The 19,253-nt window shown below is 38.5% G+C and overlaps 1 protein-coding gene across 1 annotated transcript in view; it reads right to left on the bottom strand.

The window, feature by feature from the left end:
• The window catches only part of COL4A4 (collagen type IV alpha 4 chain), a 133,038-nt gene that overhangs the window by 109,633 nt on the left and 4,152 nt on the right, over positions 1 to 19,253 (bottom strand). The window contains exon 3 of the mRNA XM_084639793.1: positions 14,166 to 14,243. Within this exon, the coding sequence (XP_084495919.1) occupies positions 14,166 to 14,243 (78 nt within the window). The remainder of the gene's footprint in view (positions 1 to 14,165; positions 14,244 to 19,253) is intronic.

Raw genomic sequence — 19,253 nt, 5'->3', positions numbered from 1 at the left:
GAGCAAGAGGGGGCACAGCTCAGCACCCCCACCTTAAAAATTGTTCCAGAGCCACTGTACTGGGATATTTTTAAGTCCTGATTTGCTGCTTACATCACTATCACATCATGTGGAACAGCACATTGTGTTTGACATTGTGTGTGCTGTCTGTTTTTTTTTCCCACTGTAAGTTGAGGGGTACATTTGACAAAATGTCAGCTCCTAAGAAAGCAAAGTTAGATGTCCATTCATTTCACTTCACAGCAACACTTGGTGCCTAAGTCGTGGCAAGGTTTTAGTGCACTTTGTAAACTGTTTTGATGCAATCAAGGCCTTTTTGTTGGAAAAAGGACAAAACTACCCCGGACTAGATGATGAGAAATGGCTGTGTAAGCTCATGTTTCTAACTGACATCACCGCTCACCTAAACAGACTCAACCTCCGTCTCCAGGGTGCAGGGCAAACGGTTCTGGATCTTTATGAAACCTGGAAGGCATTTGTTGTAAAACCATCAGTTTTTTCTCAGGATATTTGAACTTCAACTTTCTGCTACTTCCAACACATAAAAGAGTTATCGACATGTTGCACTGTCAGTGTTGATGAGATTGGAATGTACATGCAAGAACTGGAATCAGAATTTTCTGACAGATTGCAAGCAATTTGGCCCAATTCTTTCTTTTCTAATTAAACCTGAAAAGTTCAACAAAAGCAACTTGGATTTGTCTGTATTTCAGTGGATGGGTGTTGAAGATTTCGAAATGCAGCTCATTCAGGTAAAAAGCTCAGAATTGTGGGCATCAAAGTTTGGAGATCTGTGGAGTGCACTTGAAGCTACCAAGAAAGATCATGAGGCCTCTATTCTGACCTGCTGGACGTCCCTGCCAATGAAATTTAACTGTTTGAAGAAAATAGCATTTGCAATGCTTTCAGCACTGGATCCACATACCTGTGTGAACAGGTATTTTCACACATGAAATCTGTCCTCGGTCCCTCTCAGAGGCGGTTAACAACTGATCACTCAGAAACCTGTGTGCAGCTTAAACTATCCAAATACATGCCAGACATTGGAAAACTCAGCAGGAAAAAGTAAGAGCAAGGATCACACTAAACTGATAAGATCTGCATTTTAATTTAATTTTAAATGTAGGTTCTTAAACATTTTAAAAACCTTATTTACTTTACATACAACAATAGTTTAGTTATATATTACAGAGAGACCTTCTAAAAATGTTAAAATGTATTACTGGCGTGCAAAACCTTAAATTAGAGTGAATAAACGAAGACTTGGCACACCACTTCTGAAAGGTTGCCGACCCCTGGTTTATATTAATGTGATCCCTCCTGCAGATTGCTTTCAGCAATAAACAGGAATACCAGAGCCCTGGAGGTAGCTCAATGGACCTGCAAGGGATGTGCTCTGACTTCTTGGTGGATAGCTTGGCAAGTTCTGGTTTTCTATATGAATTCCATCAGGACTCATAAACTGATAACTTCCCAATCTTTCCTCTTTGGATGTTGAATGTAAGTAACAAACAGTGAATCACCTGGGCAAGATGGAAAATGCCTACTATTCCCCCACAATGGCAATGGGGTAATGTCTGGTGTTCCCACACACCTGCTTGAGGGAGGGAAAAAAGCAAGAATAGCTGAAGATTTTTCACTTGTGTTGACAGGGCCAGAGCTGCTGTGCAGCAGAGAGATAGCATGAAGAGCTGCATCTGGCCATGCCTGTTCCTGGGATGCCAGCCTAAACCAAGTAGTTCTGCTGACCCTAGCAAACATACTTCCCAAGTGTAAGGTCATCTATGGCTTCCTTCTGAACCCACTAGAAGAAGGTATTGGGAGCGGAAAACAAAAGCAACTTGTTGATAGCTCCTGCACCCCTCTTGCTTACCATACAGATTGTTGAGGAAGTGGGGAAGAGGTCTAAGGGGACACTATTGCTGGGACAGAGAGTTTGGCAGAAATCAGTGTCTGAGCAAAAGACTTGCAGGAGAGCTGTCACGCAGTACATGATATCATGACTACAACATCCTACCAAAACTTCTGTGGGGATGGGAGTGTCGGGAACCCAGTTACAATTCCACAGTCTTACCAAAATGACTCTTTAGGATGACAGAAAAGAGGGCATCTATAACCCCAGTTCTCCTTTTGACAACTATAATATTTGGATTACATGAAAGTGGTGTAAGGGCGTGGGTGCAAAAACTGAAGCTGAAAGTCACCTGTCAAAGACTGAAAGTTTGGCACATTTTCTAAAATAAGTTTCTTTATAAATAGGGCTTCTGCGTTATGGTATAAAGTTTTTAGTTTTTAGTTTATTTTATGCAAGCTATGACCCATTTTCAGACTGATTCATTTTATCTATTCAAAAATCTAATTTCCAAAGCATTTCAGTCCAAATTTTCCTCCCAGTTAAAATTTTCAATTCTGAAAATGTTCTCCCACTTAATACATGTCTACTGAATTAGACAACTTCTCAACAGCATACTTGGGGACATATTCCAACAGAAAAGTTGAAAAATTCAAACTAGCTTAAATTCTTTTTAGTGACAAAAAAAACACCATGAAAAATAGCTTAGAGGTAATTTTACCAATTAAAACTTAAGGGCTAGATTTCAGAGCCCTTGAGATTATGCTGCACTTACTTAACACAAATAGTGTCATGTGCATAATGTTAATCACATGCAAAAATCTGTGCATAGTCAGGGCCATTGACTTCAAAGAGCCTACTCATGTGAATAAGTGCACACTCACATGATTAAGGGTTGCACAAGCTAGTCCCAAAGTAGGAAACTAATTATAAAGGTGACTGTTTAATTAGCAACAAATGATGCAGCAGGCAGGCAGAATGATAGGAAACAAAACTTTATTAAATATGTTAGGAGGCCCTGCTGGGGCTCTGCACTTTTTGTCTGTCTACTCTGGCCCTGGCTGAGCCCTGGTCCTTCTTCAGCATAGGTCCCTCCTGAAACATGACCCTCTTTCTCCTGTTCTACTCATCATGTTACAGGCACCATTTCCTTCTTTGTCATGTTTAAATTTAATTATTGTATTTAATTATTGATTTTATTTTTCAGTTTATAAAAGTGCCCCTCACTTGGTCTCTGCAGAATAATGTCACCTTGGAAAAAAAACCAACAGTAAGATTTTCAAATTTAGGGTGTGGTCCAGCAAACACATATGTCAGTAACTCCACTCATGTGAGTATTCCCATTGACAAAGGGACTAGTGATCCAATTAAAATTACTCACATAAGCATTTGCAGGATTGGCCTGAAGGCATGCATAATGAAATATATACAATTTCACGTTCCCCATTTTTGCATGCAAATACCTGACGTGCACATGGAAATCAAGTATTTGCATGTACACATGGCCACATGCGTGCAACTGACTTGTGTTCATACTTTGGATCTTCACTTGCTTAAACTTGATTTAGTTGGGGATTGGTCCTGCTTTGAGCAGGGGGTTGGACTAGATGACCTCCTGAGGTCCCTTCCAACCCTGATATTCAATGATTCTATGAAACTGGCAGTGTGTGACGATGTGTTCTTAAATTTGGAAAAGCAACTTTATTTATTTTAGACAAAAGCTACAATAAGATGGAGTTCAGGATGAGGGTACGTATCAGTAATTTGGAATAAAGACCAGGGTCTATGGTAATCATCCCCAAAATAAACACTGCAAACCTAGGAAATTCAGTTGAAGCTAACCTTAAAAGAAATCTGAACATGCTGAGGTATGAAAATGCAGTTAAGGCATCCAAACAACCTTAACTTTGCCCTCTGGTGACAATAAAAGAGAAATATGTCTTTGAAAATTAATTTAATCTAATCTGGAACTGATTTAAAAACCATTTTAATCTAACCTAAAATTAGACTCCTGACTGCAGCCCTAATATACATCTATCATGATTGCATGGTAATTGCACAGCGTCACTAAAAGGACCATTACATATATATAATTAAAATTTTTTTCTTTACCTGTACTATACAAGTGAGTGCAGTATACAGCCCATCCCTGTAATGTGCAACGTGCTGCTTACCTGTTTATTTATTTGGACTAGTGACTTTTCTTTTCCTGTGTTTATTTGCACCACAGTCATTAGATGCACATGCACCATGCCAGACAGTACTTGCAGAGGGATTAAATGGCACTGTCAGAGGAGGCCCTCCGGAGAAAAGAGGCCTTCTAAACTCAGGCAGAAGTTTGACACCTGGGTGGTATAAAGGAAGAATAATTCCTACACACTAGTAGACCAGTACACCCCCTGAGCACGCCTTGAAGTTTTCCTGTGATTTGGCCCATTTTCCTGATGTAAGAATTGGTGGATCTAGTCAGCACACTGATCTGTACCACAATTCATGGCTTTAAGACCAGTGAGGGATTACAGTCTGGACATTATGAGTAGGTCTCGTCTCCCAAGGTGCAGGAGGTTACACTGATGTTTTTACGTACTCTGTAAAAAGACTGTCTGGCAACTAGGCTGTCAAGATATTTGTCCGTCTGCTTCTATTTTATCTGAACTTTAACGTACATAATTGTCCCTACTTTTCTTCAACCTAGCACAGTTTCTATTAATTCAAGCATGCCCATCACTGTTTCCATTCTTGATTACCATGGGATTGCTTGGCTCATCCTTCCTTTATCCAGCTTCCACTTCTACAGATATCCTTGTCCAGAGAACCTTTCCTATCTTGTCATTTTATGGGGGAGATTTTCTTTTCACAGGCAAAAATGCAGTTAAGGACCCAACTCCCTTTGATTTCCAATGAGAGTTGGGTGCCTAGTTCCTTAAGAACTCCTGAAAACCCCACCCATAATTAATAGTAGGTGTACTGTATAAAAATGTGATAAATACCCCGTAAATGTTATGTCAAATACATTAAGATAAAGATTTTGCAATCAATGGGAACTTCCAGGTGCTCAGCACTTCTGAAAAATCAGGCCACTTATAGCTGTAATCTACACACGGAGGAGCCTAATTTCAAGCTCCTATTCTCTTCTAAAATTTTGCCTTAGTCTTTTCTTTAGGCTATCATACAGTGCATGAAGATAGCTTCACTTCAATCTTAATTTTACAAAGTTAAATATATTTCACTCATCACTATAAATTGCAATTAAATCATGTTGATCTACACTTTTGTGCAGTAAGAAGACCCACAAAGCAAATTAGAACATGTTTTAAGGAAGCATAGAAAATACCTTTAATTCAGCAATGACATCACTATGAGCAGCTGCACTTCAGTATTAGAAATGTAAAGTAAAGTTAGATCCTCAAAGCATTAGCCCCGATTCACCATTTCATTACACTGAAGTAGCGGGTATAACAAAGTGGAGAATTTGGCCAATATTATTTAATTAATAACTGTTTAGTCTCTACCCTCTATTAGTTTAATACTAGCGAGTGCGTGTGTTAAAATTCTGTCTTTTCAGGGACTTGCATTACATCACTTGTATATTAACTGTCCCCTGGGGACCCTGCTGCTGACCCCAGTAGTACTATATTAATGTGCACTAAGGGACTTTTAGTGAGTGCCGGCAGGGTCAGTTAGTGCGCAGATGTGGCTCAGTTAGTGCACGTGTACTAGAATTTACACCCCTCTACGCAGGCTAATGCACAGCGTAGACAAGCCCCAAGTCTCTGAGTGCACATACAAACATAGCAAACCTGTCTTAGGTGACTACTCAAATACGTTCTTGGAGCCTGGGGAAAACCAGCCTGATAGTACTCACTCCCACGTTGATCGGATGAAGCCTATGCCTTTTCACCTTGAGGACATGATTGAAAGGCTCCTCTGTTTACGCAGGCTTTTTCCGTAAGTGTGATGGGGAACTACATTAAGTCAGTGTTCTGGAAGGATTTGTTAGTCAGAGACCACTCTCATTAGCCAACTGCCTGTCTTGAAGAACCATTCAGAACTATTTCCAAATGTAATGAGTGCAAGTCTGTTATCTCCATTTTAATAGTGACTACTTAATGGAAGCAGTTTTCTAATAAAAGTGCAGCAGCCCTATACTGAGTATCTGTCAAAATGCTCTACTGTCTCATCATCTATTAGCAAAACACATTCCAGTGAGCGAGTTTACTGAAGAAAGTCTAAAGAGAGGCTACATTCTGAAGTCTATAATGCCAGAGTGCTATTATATATTCTCTTCACTGTGCCTTATTTTATACAGCCACAAAAAACTCCCTTAAATGAAAATAGCAGCTATTTTTGTTGCCAGTTATTCCAGCTAAGAATTGGATTACACATGGAAAATCCCCTTAACAAAATGCACAAACTCAGGAATGACAGCAGTCTGGACATACTGCATTCGGTTAGAACACCTGTCCTTTCATACTAGATTTGATTAATCATTTGATAGTTGTTTGCTATTTAGACTCATTCAGGTGAACAGCTAAGACCTAAACATTCTTTGGCCCAAGGACAAGTATAAAGCAATGATGGGTTTACACTCAAAGTTACCACAATGACAGAAGTAACATCTTTTCTGAAAAAAATCATCCCTATGCATTCAAGCAAGTGTATCACAAATAATGCACTTTTAGAAAGTATGTTTTTAATCCAATGCACCTTTTTATGATCCATCAGTGGTTTTCAACTTGCGGTCTGCAGACCTCTGGGTTCAGTTTAGTTTTAGAAAATATAAACTAACCCAAAACTCATTTAGACAATGTAGACTACACATGTAGCAGAGCATTTCAGTGTAAAATCACCAATCCAAATTCATCACTAGTGTAAAAAGCTACAACTTTATTGGCTAAAACGGAGTTATGCCTGCTTACATCAGTGGTGAGTTTGACCCATTGTTTTGTCAATATATATGATGGGTGTTAGAGCAAAACAGAGATTGAAAAAAGCCTTGTGTCTTCGTGGGCTAAGTGAAATCTAAGCTCCTGTGAAAAGCTGATATATTTAATACTGGTTAATTTAGGACTCTGAAATTGAAAAATATCTTTGTCTTTACCAGACAGTCTGTCTGAGGTGCGATACTGAAGATGGAAAAAATTTGTGATCAACAATTGAGCTCTACTGTGTTGCCCCTAACTAAACTGGAATAGATAGACATATTTGATAAGATGTGCATTTCTGACATGTACATTTTGGTTAGTTTTGGAGAGGGTTACATACTGTACCACACTAAGGGATTTCAATGTTCATCTCTTGTTTTTGCATCCCAGTAAAAGGACTGAGGAAGAATAACAGACCTTATCTCTAGCAAATTCAAAGTGAAATGTAAATAAAATTTGATGTTTTGGCTTCTGGAGTGCAAATTTCAAAAATAAGATACATGTTTTTGTTACTTTATAATCAGCAGCCTTTACAAAATCCAATCAGGCACCAAATACAGTCAGTGTGCCAAAGTTTAAAGAGAAAACATAAAGGTTTGTTGGCTTACAGTATGCAGTGACATACCTCCTGAAATAAGCAGGACTGTACGTTGGGGAGGGAGGAAGATTTGAAATGATTCCGCACAATATAAATTTATGCAATATGTTATTTCAGAAAATATGTACATATATCAGGATCTCATTCTTCCAATACTTCGTTTCTGTCTCAACTGATGTTTACTGTAGCTATTGTCCATAAAGTGGATGTTTTTGCTGCCTGCATAAAGGTTAATGGTAATACCTTTATGAAATATAAGTTTATTACATTTGAGGGAATCCTTCAAGCAGTATATAGGTTTCAAAGCTGTTACGTCAACAATGCAGTTCTCACAGATTTATGCCTCCTTAATTGTATTCAATTTTCTTTTTTAAATGTCTATTGTTTACAGTATATTCTATATGGAACGTAGCAACAGCAACACCACTGAATATCTAGAAATGTTAGTACTAGTGCTGAGTATATCCCTAGAAGGTTCAGAGGTTTGGTATGGACAAAAATTTGGAACAGGTTCTTGAGAGAGAATTAGTACAACTTCTAGCTAAGCAGACATGGTCCAAGAATCTTCTCCCATGGCATTTTGACAAAGTTTGGTTTTTAAATGATGTTTCAAATCAGTCTTTATTTTATCCAAAACATGATACTCAATAACACTGAGAGATACTATGGATGCTGTTAATCCCCATAAATAGATCTCCTGGGGTAACTCAAAGGTATCATACTATACCTGAAGTATGAAATATCTTAGCTCCCATATTATGAAAATCCTATAGCACAGGAGACAATAGCACAGACACAGTCTAGAATGGATCAGGGTAGAATCCAGGGACAGAGCATCAGTGATCATCTGGCAGCAGAGCATATAAGCTCACTGCTATGAGTATAGCACCCAAGAAGGAAAGATGCATTCTGCTTCTTTGGTATCCTCCTTAATTTTCAACATGAACCTAAAAAAGGAACAGGCAATATAGCTTGGAGCAATGTGACTGACCCAGCTGGTGTGACTAGCATGCATGGTGACAGTTCTGGTAGATTTGGGGACAACATAGTTTTAATCCACTATTGCAGTGTTTATTGCAGAGGGACGTACTGGCCGCCACTTCCTGCAGCTCCCATTGGCCTGGCGCGGTGAATCACAGCCAGTGGGAGCCAAACCTGCGGACACGGCAGGTAAACAAACTGGCCCAGCCCGCCAGGGGCTTTCCCTGAACAAGCGGCGTCCCAAGTTTGGGAAACATTGCATTACTGCATAATATTTATAGTGAAAAGGTGGATGTACCCTTCCAATAACTTTTGAATAAATAATTATTTAGCCATTACAGTGGTAGCTCTTCTTATGTTGTTTTCTTATATTAATTAGAGCTCATTTGCAATGTTTTATTTCTTTTCCAGTTTAGAAATGTCTCAATCTGACTGTTTTAGATGTTAGAAGAGAATGAGGTTAAACCTTTCTGGGAAAGAAACAGAAATGGATTAAAATTTGCTTTAATAATTAAATGTTATATTTTGTTTTTAAAATATGGAAAGATGTGAGATTGACAACCCTGGAGGCTGAAGTCTTCTGAATAAGTATAAGTGTGGAAAGTAGCAGTGAATGTTTCCTTGTATCATCCTGCAAATGAGCCTTAATCCTGGCCTGCCAGAGTGAGAGGGGAAGAGTTCAGACTCCATGCTCATTCAATCCTTAGTCACTTTGCTGAGGCTGGTTGTTCGTGTCAGTTGTGGTTTTATTTTTTTCTCATAAGTATTTAAATATTTACTATACAAAATTCAAAATATTGGGTGGGATCCTTAAATGGTGTAAATTAGCCTAATTCCAGTGACATCCACAGAGCTAGGCCAATTTACATCAGCTGAGAATCTGGCCCCTAGAGTTCAACTGTGCCTGTCCTTATGCTGGTGTATGAGGGGGCAGGGAATGGGAGTCCTTCTTTTAACGGAAGTTGGTCTAAGCCCTTAAAGGGCATAGGGAGACACAGGGAAAGGGCAGGGCCATGGCCTGAACCCCTTCCACACTGGCTAGCAGAGTTCGCTGGGAGCGGAAAGGAGCAAGAGCTGAACAGGTAGTAATGTTAGTGCTGTAGCATGCATTCTCTGAGATTCTAGCTGGGATTCCTCCTGGCATTTCCTAATACAGTTTGCATCTTTCAGTGTGTGTGCTGGATTAAATTACACAATTTACATATAATATTCACTTGTGATAGAAGTAAATTATATAGCTATAGTTACACTGAAGCATATTAAATATACTGTATTGCACAACAGCATGTGTATAAATACTGGCCTGTTAGAAATGTTTATTATAATCGTTATTTTAGAACATGGGGCCAAATTCTGTACTCCTGCGCAAAGAGGAGAAAGTGAAATCACAATGGAGCACATCTCAAGGGTATAGTGCTTTGAAGATGTGCTCAAATTCACAGCAGTGGAGAAAACCAGAGGAGGGGCACATCTACTAGTTATATGCATCCTAAGACTGGGGAAAGGATAGTATAAGAGGGAAAAAGAGCGTGTTCCATGCAAATAAAGGCATCCTATGCCCAGAGACCAGCTGTGTGTTTACTGGCCTCCCACTCCAACAGATAAACTGATAGTGCATAACTCTGGAATAAGACAGCATTGCACATGCGTCAGCCACCTATATGTTTACCTCAGCCCTGCCTTCAAGCAAAGATAGAAGGCATAAAACAGAACCTGCACTGATGGTGCTATCTGGGATTCACAAAGTCACTAACCATGAAGGAGAAAGCAGGGAACAGCCAGGGCTGAACCTGTTCCACCTGCATGTGTGGAAGAGCTTTCTGTGCCGCCTAGTTCTTTTCATCATCTGAACCGCCGCTGTGAAGAGGACTTAGGGATGTGCCTTCTCATCTCCAGCAGATACTGACATCTCAGGGTCTGGCAGAGCAATGTCAGAACATATTGAGTCTAAATTAGTGCAAACCACTACACCTCAATTTCATTTATATGCAATTTTGTTCCCAACTAGTGAAAACATGTCCCACTATGATTAGAATAAAACTTCATTCATTAATAAGGACTCCCTAACTTTACGTGTTTTTCTTTAAATTAATCCAGGATATTTAGGTTTTCTTATTTGCCCCAAAATTCTGACATTTAATCACTTGAAAGAAAAACATTTCATTCCTAAATCAGTCTTTCAGTTACTTGCAAATCAGGGAATGTATCCAAATGTATCCAAACCCACATCAATAGTCCCGCATTACTCTCTGAATCTCCTATCTCAATCACACTCCTAACTTACATTTTCTATCACTGCATTGCTACGTATTTTGAGGTGGAGCTGACATCAATTTATATTATAACATCGCCAGAAAACATCACCAAACTCATCCATTTTATTCTCTCCCACAACATCTTCACATTTAACAATAAACCCTTTGTCCAAACCATGGGAACAGCCAGGAGTACTAGGATGGTTCCCCAATATGCCATCCTCTTCATGGGCCACCTCAAGGAAGAATTTCTGGAAAAATGCACCATCAACCACTGTTATATGTGAAATACATTGATGATATTTTCATCCACTGTACAGGCAACCTAAACTCCCTCTTAGATTTCCACCACAACTTAAACCACCACCACCCATCCATCAAACTCCCACCCCAGCATCAACTTTCTGGATACCACAATTATCTTAAATAATGGAACAATGCAGACAATTTCTTATTCAAGAAACCCACCAATCATGGCACTTACCTCCACAGTTCCAGCAACCCCCCCAGACACACCAAGAAATCTCTTATCTACAGCTAAGCACTCAGATACCACAGAACTGGTGCCGAAGAGAGTGTCCAGGATAACAACTAAACACACTCAGCTGCAGAAAAGCCACCTTCACAAATAAAAAACCTAAAACTACTGACCACACCCCCTTAGCTGTCACCTCCCACACCACACTGGACTCCATATGGTAACAAACAATTGTAACCCATACTTGATGGGGACCACATCCTAAAAGAAATCTTTCCCCCATCTTCTGGCCTTCAAACAAGCCCCCAACTTTGTTAAGCTCATCATCAGAAGCAAGCTCCCCACCTAGCCGGGACATACCAACTCAAAGCAGCACCAGACCCTGCCCGAACAACAGATGCAAAACCTGTGAACATATCTCCATGCCTACGATGAACAATAGCCCCCACATCACACCTTTCAAGATTCCTGGGTCCTACACATGTTTATCATACCCCATGCCCCTGTAACAACTATGCAGGTGAAACCAGACAATCACTATGCTCTCAAATGAACTCATACAGAAAAATGATAAAAGACAAAAACCACAGGCAAACATTTTTCACAAAGCGATCGCTCCATATCTGATCTTTCAATACTTGTCCTCAAACGAAACTTGTACAACACCTTCAAAAGGCAACCCTGGGAATTTACATTCATAGCTTTCCTAGACACCAAAAACCATGGACTTAACAGGAACACTGGTTTTATAGCTCTTTACAACAATTTGTAACACACCACACTGCCTGCTACTCTTATTTGCCCACTTCAAACCCTTTCTGTATAACAATCTAGCCCCCACTGCCAACTTCATTTCAAATGTCCAACTCAAATATGTTACCACTTCTGCTTAACAAGCTGTTCCAATGTGTATTTAGTGCAGATACTCCACTTCCTTCCCCAGACCTGAAGAAAAGCTTCTGTGTAGCTTGAAAACTTGGACCTTCTGTGACAGGTTGCCCACCCCCACTCTGGGGTGCCATCTGACATATTGGGATATCACTGAGCCCGCCTGTTCCACAAACCTGGGCTCCCTTACACTGTCCTACTGAGCCAGGCCCTCAAGCCTCCTGCAGCACACACACAGGTAGGGCCACACTCAGCTGAAGAAAGACACAGACACTGAAATCAGCTCTGCATGGGAAGACTCAGCTAAGGAATTGCCCAGCACTGAAGTGCACATCTCCTTTGGGGTGCAAATCCAGAATTGTATTGTCTTGCGCTGCACAGAGAACTGTACAGTGTAAACTCATGAAATTCGCCCCCTCTGTCAATGTGGAGGAAGATATACACAGCTTTCCCCCGGACGAGTTATGAATTCCACAAACTGGTTTTAGAGAAAACAAAAACAGATGTATTAACTACAAAAGATGTATTTTAAGTGATTATAAGGGATAGCAAACAGATCAAAGCAGATTACTGAGCAAATAAAAGAAACACGCAAACTAAGCTTAATACACTAAAGAAACTGGTTACAAGTAGTAATTTATCATCCTAAGAGTTGTTTTTAGCAGATTGCAGTGGTTCTTGAAGACAGGCTGCTCTTGCTTGTAGCTTAAAACTCCAGGTATTTCTTTCACAGGCCAGACACTTTTTCCAGGCTGGACTCCTCCCTCCCCCAACCTTGTCTTTGTTTCTTAGATGTTTCCAGCAGTCATCCTGGGCAGAGATTCAGTGAAGAATGAACCCCAATCATCTCACTTCCCTGTCTTAAACAGAATTTACATACGGCGGGAATCCTTTGTTTTTCAGTGTGGTTCCCCCCTTCCCCAAGTGGAAAAATACTGGTATTCTATCATGGAGTCCAGTACCAGGTGATGTGATCACATGACCCTGCAGTGTCAAAGCAGACATGAGTCAAAGGCTGTTTGTAGCACCCCAGGAAGCTTCTCAGGAAGGTGGGAGATTAGCATCTTCAAAGACATACTGTCCTCCCTAATGGTTCATTGACTTGTCCCCAGCTAACCAGCCAGACTGATTATATTTTGTCTGGTCAGTGTTCCCCATGTGCAACACTTTTGTAGTACGGATGTATAATCAATATTCCTAACTTTATATACAAAAATGATACATGCATACAAATAGGATAATAATATTCAGTAAATCATAACCTTTCCAATGATACCTCACAAGACCCATCTTGCATAAAATATATTTTAGATATGCTATAATAACATTATAACAATATTTCTATGAAGTATATGGGGCATAGTGTCGCACCTTCCACCAACAGAAGTTCATCCAAAAAATTTTTACCTCACCTACCTTGTCTTTATCAAATTTATAAATCAGTAACAGAAAGCCCACATACTTATAAACAAATAGCAACTTGTGTAAACTGCCAAAAGCTGGTAGTATTTCAAAATTCATACCTAGTGACTACTATGTAACATTTCTGTCTAAGGAGATACTTAAATTACTAGTCCTAACAATATTAACTAAAAAACCACACCTGCTGAATTTCACATTTTAAACTCAATACACTGAAATAACTCAAATTTTCTTATACCTAGGACACTTATCTAGTGTACTGAAAATCATGAAAAGGTGATAAAAGATTAGGAGAACCAAAACAAATTTCAGATCAACATGAAGATAAAAAATAACCTAGGTTTCTGCAAAAATACAATTATAAAATGGCAAAAACATACTCTCCTTTGACTGGCCATTCAGAGGACATCTGAGAAGGTGGACAGATTCCAAACTGAAGATGCCTTAAAAATGACATTTTTCTAATTGTCCTGCTCATCCTGAAAAGTCTCTAATCACTTTCAAATGAAAGTTATGTTATTACAACCTGACCTTCTCTGTGGGCTAGTCTGCCTAGAAATGGCCTATGGTCTTGAATTGCTTTGATAGTGCAAGTGCTTGGACTTCACACCAATGGGCAGACTTAGATCTGTTTCCTATCTTGCCAAGTTGGGACTTTCTTATTTGAGCTCCCAGTGTTCAACAGCCCTAGTGATTTTAAATAAGAGATGTGCACAAAATGAGCAATGTTTTTCAATAACAATTATTGTTATATTAAATCACTTACTCTTGATCCTTTTACAGGAAAGCACTGGCAAACTGAACAATCTTGTCCTCCACATGGACCAATATATGAATATTTGTCCTAAAAATTAAGAGGTTATTAGTTTATATACAGTATACTTGTTATCCAATATAACACATTTTAATGAAACAAAGAACATCAAGTAACAGTTCAAGACTTCATGGAAGTAGAGATGTAGTGGCCTGCCCGCCACTAGCCAAGCTGCTGTGAGGAGTGGCTGGACTCTTATTGGAAGAGTCCCCCATAAGGGGAGGAAACCGAATGGTGACGCGGTCAAAGGACTGTGCTATGAAGCAGACGCAGAGATGAAGGAGCCATAACAAGTCTGTAGGCGAGAACAGGAGAGCCACTATCACCCGAGGTGCACCCGCTGGGACTGAGCTAATTCCCAAAAGGCCCAGCATGAGGCAACAGTGTGGTGAGTGACCCTGTGACAAGCGGTATCAGGTGATTATTAACTAGGTATAATTGGATGTAATTAAGGAATATAAAATCTAGGCTAAATATTAGGAAGAATTTTGCTACAATAAGTGTTTAGGCCTAGGCTAGTCAAAATTAAAACTTAGTCCAAGCGCTAGAAAGGTATTTGGGCAAGTCACTCCACAATAGGAATTAAGCACCAATACCTTTGAGGATCTGGGCCTTAAGCACTTTTTATTTTTTAAGTGTCTGCACAAAGCAATGCTGCATTACACAGAATTGGGGACAGACTGACATAATGGATTTCTTTCTTTTCTAAATTCTATAAAATTATACTGCTAGTAACAAGGAGGTGAAAGACTTTTCTATGAAGTTGATGTAATGTTGAAAACAAATATGTTTAATGGGATCCTAATATATCAGGACATATGTATTCAATTGATTTACAATAAGTAGAACAAACATGTTCTTTTTAGTTTGTGTCCCAAAATGGTTTTTTTTATTTAATTTCATAACAGCACTGCCAGCAAATGAGCAATATTAAGAAAACAACTGACTATGCCTATATAAAATGCAGATTAAGAATAAAATTTGCAAAGCTGCTTAGGTGATTTGAACACCCAGTTTCCATTAATTTTACTTAGAAATGAGTGTCCAAATGCCATAGGTGGTCTTGGAAAAAAAACAGGCCTAATATTAAAAAGGCTGATAAGAAACTATAATTTAGGTAAATGAATTAAAAAAATTACACTGTGAAATATACTGATTCAGTGACTGATCCTGATTCCATAGAAATCTGTGTAAGTTTTGCCATTGGTTTCAGTAAGAGAGAGACAACAATAGGGCTCATATTGCAGTTTTTCAAGGAGCAAATTAATCAAACTTTAGATGAGGAGGAGGAGTCAGTTTGTTTTATCTCAAATATTTTCAAAATGTCTGGTGATACTGAACTTCAGAACAAGAAGGAATTACCGACACACTCAGACTGCTTCTCTATCATGTACTAAATTTCCCATGAGAATACATATCTGTTCTGCGTTAGTCCCTTTCCTTGTTATTAAAAACTGGAATGTCAAAAGTTTCTACTAACATTTCTTTATCATAGTAGGAAAAGTATTTATTTAGATAACTAGTACATCATTTAACCTCGTACCAAAAATGCTAATATGTCAGCAGTCACCACATAGATTAACAGAATAGCTGTTTTATAAAACTTATTAGTAGGGCTGTAAAACGATTAAAAAAACTATTGTGATTCATTGCACGATTAATCACACTGTTAAAGAATTATAGAATACCATTGATTTAAATAGTTTCGAATACTTCCTACATTTTCAAATATACTGACTTCAGTTACAACACAGAATACAAACTATACAGTGCTCACTTTATATTTTTATTTCAAATATTTGCACTGTACAAAACAAAAGAGTATTTTTCAATTCACTTCATACAAGTACTGTAGTGCAATCTCTTTATGGTGAAAGTGCAATTTACAAATGTAGATTTTTTTTTGTTACATAACTGCATTCAAAAACAAAACACTGTAAAACTTTAGAGCCTACGAGTCCACTCAGTCCCACATCTTGTTCAGCCAATCGCTCAGACGAACAAGTTTGTTGGCATTTGCAGGAGATAGCTGCCCAATTCTTGTTTACAATATCACCTGAAAGTGAGAACAGGCGTTCGCTGTGAGAAAGTGAGAACAGGCACTGTTGTAGCTGGCATCATAAGATATTTACGTGCCAGATGCACTAACTATTCATATGTCCCTTCATTCTTCAACCACCATTCCAGAAGATGTGTCCATGCTGATAACGGGTTCTGCTTGATAACTATCCAAAGCAGTGCAGACTGACGCATGTTCATTTTCATCATCTGAGTCAGATGCCATCAGCACAAAGTTGATTTTCTTTTTTGGTGGTTCGGTTCTGTTGTTTCCACATCAGAGTGTTATTCTTTTAAAACTTCTGAAAGCATGTTCCACACCTTGTTCCTCACAGATTTGGAAGGCACTTCAGATTCCTAAACCGTGGGTCGAGTGATGTAGCTATCTTTAGAAATCTCACATTGGTACCTTCTTTGCATTTTGTCAAATCTGCAGTGAAAATCTTAAAATGAACAACATGTACTGGCTCGTCATCCAAGGCTGCTATAACATGAAATATATGGCAGAATGTGGGTAAAACAGAACAGGAGACATACTATTTTCCCCCCCAAGGAATTCAGCCACAAATTTAATTAATGCATTATTTTTAACGAGCATCAGCAGCATGGAAGTATGTCCTCTGGAATGGTGGCTGAAGTACGAAGGGACATACGAATGTTTAGCATATCTGGCACGTAAATACCTTGCAATGCCGGCTAAAAAAGTGCCATGCGAATGTCTGTTCTCACTCTGAGGTGATGTAAATAAGAAGCAGGCAGCATTATCTCCTGTACATGTAAACAAACGTGTTTCTCTTAGAGACTGGCTGAACAAGAAGTAGGACTGAGTGGACTTGCAGGCTCTGAAGTTTTATATTGTTTTGTTTTTGAGTGCAGTTATGTTACCAAAAATATCTACGTTTGTAAGTTGCATTTTCACCATAAAGAGATTGCACTACAGTACTTGTATGAAGCGAATTGAAAAATACTATTTCTTTTGTTTGCCATTTTTACAGTGCAAATATTTGTAATAAAAAAACAAGTGAGCACTGTCTACTTTGTATACTGTGTAACTGAAATCAATATATATGAAAATGTAGAAAAACATCCAAAAATATTTAATAAATTTCAATTGGTATTCTATTGTTTAACAGTGCAATATTAATTTTTTAATTGCAATTATTAGTTTATTTAATCGCATGAGTTAACTGCAATTAATCGACAGCCCTACTTATTAGAAATTACCATAAACTGCCTCATAATAAAACTGTCTTAACATTGCTTCTCTAACACTAATTTATATGACCGTGTTAACTGCACAGAGATTTAGTGTCCTATTTTGTGGTCATTTTCTGATGAGATAAGAATAAGCACCTTTTGCCCTCAGAAAATGACAGCTGCTTTCTGTAGTGACCAGACTCTTAGAACATTGAGGATGCACGACACCGAGAACAAAAAAACCCAAACCAATAGTTATATACATCCCACAGGTGATACTCTTTTTTTTATACAAGATACCTATTTCCAATTTTACCTCTATCATAAGTAGGATATCTGCAAATTTCCTTTATTTAAACAACTTAAACTATTAAAATGTTTTCTTTACCTTCCTAACATTTTATATATATTAGAAAAATGTGACATCTTTGCAGTTATTTTTGAATCCTTTGGAGACCTGGAGCAGTAGATTTAGTAACCTGGGCTTAGATTCTGCCACCCTAACTCCAGCTGAGTAGTACCTTACTCTATAAGTAGTCCCACTGATTTCAACAATGAGTCCAAGTGTATGTGGTAGGGGTTGCTGGAAGAGAAACGATGTCTTATGGCTAAATCTCTAAGCAGGGACCTGTGAGAACTGGGTTGCATCCTGGTTCTGCCACATACTTCCAATGTAATGTAGGGTAAATATTTTGGAAGTAGCCACTAATTAGGTGTTTCCCATTTTCTGGATACCCAGTGTGAGCACTCACATCCAACTGAATTAAATGGGAGGTGTGGATGCTCAGCACCTCTGTGGAGAAAAGATCAGACCATAAATGTTGAGTTGGGCACCCAAAGTTAGTGTCCTCTTCTGCAAAGTTGGGCTTTAATCTCTTTGTAGCTCAGTTGCCTATCTATAAAATGGGGATAACAAATAGGAATAATAGTACTTCCCTACCTCTCAGAGTAATTATGAAAATAGATTTACTAATATTTGAGAAACTCAGTCTACAAAGAAGAGTGCCATGGTAAAGAATAAATTAACAAATTCTTACTCAGAGAGGGGTTTGGATGATGTGCAGTAAGCCCCCAATTCTGCAAGGTACTTGAAATATATACTTAACTTTAAATACGATTAGTTCCAGTGACTTCAGTACACTTGACTATTTGTGTACACTTGAAGTTAGACACCTGCTTCAGCACCTTGCTGAACTGCAGCCTAAATAATGAATGAAGGTATATACTGGAGGATGAAGCTAAAAAGAAATATTGAGCAAGGCATGTACTGTGAACTCTATGAGGGAGGAATGCTGTGACGAAAAACAGTAAGAGATAATGTATGTCTACATTATAAAGCATCTGGGACAGAATTAAGGTTGCAAAGCCTATCTTAATTCTAGCATTTACAAACTTTTGAGTGCCTCACTTTGCAACCTTAATAGTGTTTCTTTATTTCCTATTGCATAAAAAAATCCTAATGTAGTATCTCAAATTGTTAATATTGATATCTTAATGGTAATGACTAACTGGTTTGGCAATTTTGAATTCATTCTGCTAACTTCCAAGTTAATTCCTTCAATTTTCTCTGGCTTTCAGTATCTAGATTAAATTACAATTAAAGATTTTTGTAAACTCTTCTCAAATTTGCTCTAAAATATGAATAAATAAGGATTCTATCAAAATATTATTTTATTGTCTTTGGGATAAAAAGATTAAAAACTGTTTCCTTAAACAATTTTTTTGTTTGTTTTTAGTATCCCAAAATGTATCAGTCACTTCAAAATATAGTGGACATGTTCCCTT

The sequence above is a fragment of the Lepidochelys olivacea genome, assembly GCF_965140295.1.
Source record: "Lepidochelys olivacea isolate rLepOli2 genome assembly, chromosome: 9".
In the NCBI taxonomy this organism is placed as follows: Eukaryota; Metazoa; Chordata; order Testudines; family Cheloniidae; genus Lepidochelys; species Lepidochelys olivacea.
The sequence above is the reverse complement of the archived record's forward strand: the minus strand, read 5'-3'. Positions and strand labels throughout refer to the sequence as shown.